We start from the raw sequence: 8,022 nt of genomic DNA, 5'->3' as shown, positions 1-8,022 counted from the left end.
CGCCACAAAATAAGCGACGCTCGGGATGGCCTGTAACGAATCCCACAAACGCTGTTACGCGTAAAGGACGTTATTAGGCAAGCACGCAAATCGAAGTCGCATAAAACAGAAGACAGAAAACGAGAACCAGCCAGGGACGAATTTTCAACGCCACTGGCTGGGCGCCAGAATTTCTCACGCCCCTCGCTGGGCGCTGAAGTTGCTGCTTGGCCTTCTGGTCAGGCGCAGCAGCCTCGGTGCCCGCGCGAAAGGAAAATACGTAGCGCAAAAAAATGGTCATGAAAAGAATTGCTACGAGGGCGTAAGTAAAGCACTCAATTTCAAAAGCGACTCGCGAAAAAATTAATAACTCTTTGCGTCGTTGTTAGGCCTCCTACGACGGCAATGCTCGACACTAAAAGTCGACCATGCAAATAATCATGAATGTCACACGGGAAGAGATTTTCAAAAACATAAAGAGTTCAAAGTGCACACATAACAGTCCAAATATACTAGTCCGACTTAGGGGTAGTCATAGAATGTCTAAAAAACCGACTCACGAAACAAACTAATGTGTCTCCTACTCCACAACAATAATGCAGGACCCCTAAGTACTTGCCCGTGATAGCCATCAAGGAACGCCATGGAAGAAGCATATCCCGAACATCTATACCTAGAGGTCGCACAAACCCAAGAGATGCATGCTCTGGGACACGACCCTTTACGTTCTCAAAGGCCACTCGCCCCAAAGAACCATGCTATGCCAAAAACGCTCCCCAACTCACACGCTTTCGGGCTATTGTTTGGGTTAGAAAAGAAAAGAGCGAAGAAAGAAACAGAAATTATGGCATTAGCTCTCCAAGATGAAGTGTTCGATCCTACTAAATTGATCGCTCCATCACCCTCAAAAGATGACCAAATCCAACGAGGGTGGCGCAAGACTTTCAAATGGACCAACGCCCGTGGGATGAAGTTCAAGATATCTGCGGGAGAGGGTCCGATGTACGAAGAATTAGAGTCTGAATCCGAGTCTGACTCCGAGTCCGAACCCAGCAAAATTGTAACTCCTCCCAAAAATAGTTTAGACCCGGAAATCTCTACTCCGGGAGATCTTTTTGATGTAATGCTTCATGACTTTAATAAGATAAACAAAACTTTTGAGTATGTGCCGCTTAAAAATCCGAGTAATAATGCAGAATGTCTCGCCACTAATGAGCACGAAAAAGAGCCAGAAGAGGAATATACCGAACTAATAAAAGATGTAAGTGAACAAAAACTCAAAACTCCTATAATTGAGGACACAGAATCGGTAAATATTGGAACAGAAGAAAATCCTAAAATTATTAAAATTGGCCTCACCTTAACTCCCACTGAAAAGGCCGATCTAATCTCCACTTTGCGGGAATTCGAGGGTGTCTTTGCTTGGTCCTACAAAGACAAGCCAGGAATAGATCGAGAAATCGCTGAGCATAAAATTCCGCTAGATCCCAAAATGACGCCAGTAAAACAAAAGCTACGGCGGCTCAAACCAGAGATAGCCTTGAAAATAAAAGAAGAAGTCACTAAGCAATTAGACGCCGGCTTTATAAAAGTCTCCAACTACCCAGAATGGGTGGCCAATATTGTCCCCGTAGCTAAAAAAGATGGACGAGTACGAATGTGCGTAGACTTTCGAGACCTCAACAAAGCCAGTCCTAAAGATGACTTCCCTCTACCCCACATTGACATACTAGTAGACAACACCGCAGAACACGCGCTCCTCTCCTTTATGGACGGGTACGCCGGATATAACCAAATACTCATGGCAGAAGAAGACATGGAAAAAACAACTTTCATTACCCCTTGGGGAACATATTGTTACACTGTAATGCCTTTTGGTTTGAAAAACGCGGGGGCCACCTATCAAAGAACAGCCACCATGTTACTCCATGACATGATACATAAAGAAATCGAGGTCTATGTGGACGACATGATCGTCAAATCTAAAGACCGGCGCGGTCACCTCCCGGCACTTAAAAAGTTCTTCACCCGAATCTTGAAATATAACATGAGACTAAATCCACAAAAATGTGTGTTCGGGGTAACCTCGGAAAAATTGCTAGGATATGTTGTTAGTACGCGAGGAATCGAGATTGACCCATCTAAGATCAAAGCCATTACCGAAATGCCCCCACCAAAAACTGAAAAACAGATAAGGGGCTTCCTAGGAAAGCTGCAATACATTAGTAGGTTCATTTCCAAGCTTACTATGACTTGTGAGCCAATATTCAAAAAATTAAGAAAAGAAGAAAAGATCGAATGGGATGAAAAATGCCAAACTGCCTTCGATAAAATCAAAGAATACCTAAGAAAACCACCCGTCCTCTCCCCGCCTTTGCCTGGAATCCCTTTACGCCTATACCTAACCGTCACGGATACTGCAGCAGGAGCTATGCTCTCACAGTGTGTACATGGATCCGAGCGAGCCATTTACTACTTGAGCAAGAAGTTCATACAGTACGAGACGAGATACACAGAACTTGAGAAAACTTGTCTCGCCCTCGTCTGGGCATCCAAAAAACTCAGGCATTACCTATTGGCCCACACTGTTCATATAGTGTCACAACTAGATCCCTTAAAATACATGTTCGAAAAGCCCGCCCTAAGTGGTCGCCTGTCCAGGTGGCTAGTCATGCTCTCAGAATTCGACCTAAAATTCTTGCCGGAAAAAACAATCAAAGGAAGAGCGGTAGCCGAATTCCTGGCCGAGCATGCCACGAATGAGGAAACCACGGAAGCTTACCTCCTCCCCGACGAGGAACTTCTAATGATATGAGACGACTATTGGACACTATACTTCGATGGCGCGTCCAACCAAAAAGGATGCGGCGTCGGAGTTCTCCTAGTCAGTCCTGAAGGAGCCCATATACCAATTTCCGTCAAACTTGACTTCGAGGCCACAAACAATGCCGCCGAATACGAGGCCTGCATAGTTGGGCTAGAGGCCGCAGTTAGCCTCGGAGTCAAACACCTACAAGTCTTCGGGGATTCTTCCCTAATAATCAACCGTATATCCAAAAGATGGAAGGTCCGAAGCACTAGTCTCTCAAAATATCAAGCTCACTTGGACCAAATAGTCGAGCAATTTGAAAAATCGAGTATACGTACTTGCCAAGAGACGACAACCAATTCGCGGATGCACTAGCGAAGCTAGCTTCAATGCTCAACATCCCGAATGAATGGGACGGAATGACCCTTCGGGTCGAGCGAAGGAAAGAGCCGGCTTATTGATGTGCCATAGACTCCGAACCTGAAAACACCGAAGAAGAACCATGGTACACGGACATCCTTCGTTACAAAACAAGTGGGGAATTCCCCCCAAACACTTCCCAGCGAGCACAAAAGGCCCTACGCCTCCTTGCTTCACAATATAGCATAATTCTGGGAGAACTGTACAAATACACGCCGAATAAAATCAAGTTACTTTGTGTCCATCAAAACCAAGCCCAAAGACTGATGGAAGAATACCATAACGGCGTGTGCGGACCCCATATGAACGGAAAAATGCTATCCCGAAAAATATCTCGCTCAGGGTACTATTGGACCACTATGGAAACCGATTGCCATCACTTTGTAAAAACTTGCCCAAAATGCCAAATCTTCAGTAACCTTAACCATTTGCCTCCCTCAGAACTATACACCTTCACTTCTCCATGGCCCTTTTCCACCTGGGGTATAGATATAATCGGCAAGGTAACACCAACAGGCGTAGGGGGACACGAGTACGTTTTAGTTGCAATTGATTACTTCACTAAATGGGTAGAGGCAGTCTCCTATGCAAAATTAACAGCCAAACATGTCGCTCGATTCCTAGAAAAGAACATATTCTGTCTATACGGGGTTCCACATGAAATCATAAGTGACCAAGGTTCCCACTTCAGGGCCGAAGTCCAAGACCTGCTCAAAAAATATCATGTCAAACACCATAAATCCTCTCCCTACAAGCCGCAAATGAACGGCGCGGTAGAGGCGGCCAACAAAAATATTAAAGTCATAATCGAAAAAATGGCCGAAAATTATAAGGATTGGCCCAATACATTACACTTCGCATTATGGGGCTATCGAACCTCAATCCGCACCTCCATTGGAGTAACACCCTACTCCTTGGTATACGGAATGGAAGCAGTCCAACCGGTCGAGTTGGAGATTCCCTCCCTCCGGATCGTCCTAGAAAGCAAGCTACCCGAAGCTGATTGGGTTCAAGCTAGGTACGACGAGCTCGTCCTTTTAGACGAACGGAGGTTGAGAGCTCTACATCACGTGCAAGTGTATCAAAAGCGCATCGCAAGGCAATTCAACAAAAGAGTCAAACCTCGAAACATCAAAGAAGGCGATTTTGTATTAAAAGAAGTCCGCGCACCTACTACGGACCCTCGAGGAAAATTCCGGCCTAATTGGACAGGACCGTATTTTGTAAAGACCATCCTACCTGGCGGAGCAGTCCAACTAGCTGACATAGATGGAGCGGAATTCGCTAACCTCACGAACTTAGACCAATTAAAAAAGTACCATATTTAAATTCAGTCCAGAGTTAAGGCATCTAATAAAACACATTAAGACTCATAAGCAAACATTCTGCGCATTACTCTAAGCAAACGGCATAAAACTCGACAAGGTAGAGAAAGCAAAGGACAAAAACATCAACGCCCAGGACTGGGCGCTGTTATTTTTCACGCCCAGGCCCAGGCCTGGGCGCCGATATTTCCTTCGCCCTTGATCGGGCGTCATTCTCTCTTGCCACCTACCCTCCCGCTTCTACAAAGTGTTCGTACTCCTTTTTCTAACCCTCAAAAGAACCACGAACACTTGGGGGGGAAGCAGACGTGTAATGAACACCCTTTCAAATGATTTTTTTTCAAAAGCAAGAACTACGCGCGACCTGATTCTGACAAGATACGTAGGTAATCCTTCTCAAGGATTCGGTCCAATAAAAATTAAAAAAAATAATAAAGTCATGCAATGCATCAAGAAGAAAAGATATTGCAAAGGGCACTCTACCCTAACCCATGCACGGGCAAGACCAAATAGAATGAAAAAACAAAGCCACAAGAATTTCCAGGGACAAGCCCAACCAAGGAGTATGGTACGAGTCGGCAAAAAATAAAAAATAGTGAACATGCATATGTAATACCCCAAGTAGTCGGTTAGTCTAAAAATATGTGTGCACTCTTATATGAACTCATTATTTTTATGAAAGTCTTTTCCTTTTCAAAATTCGTCGTTGGTTTAGAAAGCTAATATTGCTATAATATGTTAAAACAAAGCCCACGGAAGGCTCAAAACATTCTTGCACCAAAAATCGCAAAAAATATATATATATACATGCGGAATACAAGAATGAATATGTACAAAATAGGAGGTAAGCCTAAGACTCGTCATCGGCTCCATGTCTCCAAGCCTCGCCGGTCCATCCACTCCACTCCCCGTGGTATGAGGGCCCCCAACCAGAGTCACCCCAAAAATGAGGTTGTGACTGCAACTCGGGGCTAGGCTCTCGGGCCACCGACACGAAACGTCGCCTACGCTCCGGCTCGGACCTCTCCCCGGAAGAACTCACCCCCGCGTCAGAACGGCGATGCCGTAGGGGCGAGTGCCGTGCCCTCTCTCTCACGACCGTGTCCCCCGCCCGAGGGACCCGCGTCGTCGGCCCCGGCACATCCAGCAGCCGTCTGCAAAAAAGGACAAAAAAAAAAGAGAGTGAATAACCGAAAGCCAAACAAAAGGTACAGATCAAAAGAAAAAAGAGGGCACATTACCCGAGTAGAGTGGGGGCTCCTGCAAGAAAGTGCAGACCGAGCTCGAACCAACGCGGACTTCAACCGGTTGATCACCCCCACCATCGCATTGGCCGTAGGGGCCGGAACCTGAAACAAGAATGTCAGTAAAAAAGAAAGTAAAAAAATATAAGAAGAGTACACAAATAAAAGGTGCATACCGCCTCTACTCCCTCAGGGAGCGGAGCATGGAAAACCCGGTCTTCCGGGAAAGTCTCCACAATCTCGGATCCGCTCTCTCCGGTATACGAGATCCGAGCATCGGGAAGCACCCATCCCCCCAACGAAGGGTCAGGACACTCCTGCACAAAACAAAGTAGGCATAAACACATGGGAACGAGCATGAAGACACTAAAATCAATACAAAGAAAGGAGGCAACTTACAGCGCCAGGCTCCGGGAGACGAAGAGAATCCTGGATAAACTGGTAATAGCTAGCTCCCTCTATCACCAACTCCGTCGCCGGCACGCCAGTCCTCGAGTGGACCCTCCACGACTCGCCTATCGAGCGAGTAGACAGCATGGTCGCAGGCGGAGGCCTGGGCACCGAAAAAGCTCCGACCGTCTGCATACGTACCCGCTCTCCCAGGTACCAGATAGGGTCCCGGCGGCCAACGAACAAGACCCGCATCTGGCTCAGGGCATAACTATCCCTGACTGAAGCATGGGTACCCCTAAAAGAGAGCCATGGGGTCCAAACCACCTGTTTTTGTACAAACGCAGTCAGATCTCGCACATAAAAAAATAATATAAAAGAATGACGAAATACGAGATAGAGGATAAAATTATGTACATGCTCAGGGTTCCCGTCCCGGATAAGATCCCACACGGTATCGGGCGGTGGACGCACTGTCAGCTTCTTCTTCCAACCCCAACGGCGACCGGCAGGGAACTCCAAAGGCCTCTGCCCCTTTCGGGGAGCCAGCCAAGGTAAGTGCTCAAAGGCCCACAGCTGTAAAAAGAAAAGGATAATAAAACATAAAAAAAAGGGCCCGGTAAAAGCAAGAAAACAAAAGAAAGTCTAGGCACATACCTCGATCAAACGCGGCACTCCCGCTAATGTAATCACAAAGTGACGTCTACTCGGGTCCGAGTCGCGCACCGACAAACTCATCTGGCCGACAAGCGTCGCATAGCCCAAATCGCCCCAGCGATAGTCACCCAGTGTAGACACGTCCTCCACCATGCCTATCCACCTCGGGTCAAAAGTGTCAGTCGGACCCGATAGAAAAGTGGAAGTAATAAAATGGAGGTAGAACAGCCGAGCCTGTCTCGAAGGCGACTCCTCTACCCCATGCTCCAAAGCCCACATCAGGTCAGCGAAAGGTATCCCACGGGGCTGGTACGAAGGTAATCTACTACCCATCCACGAGCCCAGGAGCCTGGTACCCTCAGCAACAGTCGGCGATGGGCCATCCGACCTCAGACGAACGGGGTTCCCTGTAAAGGTCAAGCCCGTCAAAGCTGTGTAGTCCTCAGGAGTGATCGTCATCTCGCCCCAAGGAAAATGGAAGGTGTTGGTGGTATCCCACCACCACCTCATGAACGACCGCAGAAAGGACAGGGAGATGTTAAGCCGCAGTATCTCCCAGAAGGTCTCAACCACCGGAAACAGTGAGCTCGCCCTCACCAAGGCCTGGGCGTCCGAGCTCAGATAGCTAAAAACGGTCTCACTCGTCGCTGCGCCTTAGCCGCGATCCGTAGTCTCTCTCCTCGCGTGAAGGCGGGAAGTCACGTGGTGCTCTAGGTCGTAGTGCAGATCACGACCGTCGTAGAGCTCAGGGCCCACCCATAGGGGACCCAGGCCAGTAGACTGACGCGTCATGCCACGCTCCTCGTGGCCACCAGGAGGGGGTAATGACTCGTCAGACATGCTGATCAACAATACAACAAGGCATTATACCTTTGACAAAATCGGCACTCATACCGATCCCTAAAAAGAGTGCACTTCACTCATGAAATGGAGTCATACAATTTTTGTTCCCTAAAAACATGATACTAAGTTCATACTTAGCAAAATTCCCTAAGTAAAAATTAACTCCAGCAAAATCAAATTCTCCCATGATTTGTCACCCATGAATTATGAGGAACGCAAGCAATATACCAAGAATACCTACATTATAAGAAAATACTAGGGTCGTAGGTATACTTGGGGGCTAGCATGAAAATGCCCAAATTCAACAAAAATCAACATACTTGCAAAAATTAACATGCACAAACTAATTAACATG

The 8,022-nt window shown here is 47.0% G+C and overlaps 1 protein-coding gene across 1 annotated transcript; it reads right to left on the bottom strand.

Moving 5' to 3' along the window:
- Window positions 1-5,854: 5,854 nt before the first annotated feature.
- Window positions 5,855-6,329, bottom strand: LOC130470323 (uncharacterized). The gene is made up of 2 exons (XM_056840271.1): window positions 6,177-6,329; window positions 5,855-6,094 (listed from the first exon to the last, which is right to left on the bottom strand). Exons 1-2 carry the CDS (start codon window positions 6,312-6,314, stop codon window positions 5,897-5,899), a joined length of 336 nt encoding a protein of 111 aa, XP_056696249.1. The 5' UTR covers window positions 6,315-6,329; the 3' UTR covers window positions 5,855-5,896.
- Window positions 6,330-8,022: the final 1,693 nt, after the last annotated feature.

This window comes from Spinacia oleracea, chromosome 3, assembly GCF_020520425.1.
Source record: "Spinacia oleracea cultivar Varoflay chromosome 3, BTI_SOV_V1, whole genome shotgun sequence".
Classification (NCBI taxonomy): domain Eukaryota; kingdom Viridiplantae; phylum Streptophyta; class Magnoliopsida; order Caryophyllales; family Amaranthaceae; genus Spinacia; species Spinacia oleracea.
This window is presented reverse-complemented; position numbering and strand designations above follow the sequence as displayed.

Coding starts and splice junctions, on each gene's coding strand:
- LOC130470323 (XM_056840271.1), bottom strand. CDS start 6,314: ATGCTGTCTACTCGCTCGATAGGCGAGTCGTGGAGGGTCCACTCGAGG. Junction 6,095..6,176: donor GTCTCCCGGAGCCTGGCGCT/GTAAGTTGCCTC, acceptor TGTTTTGTGCAG/GAGTGTCCTGACCCTTCGTT.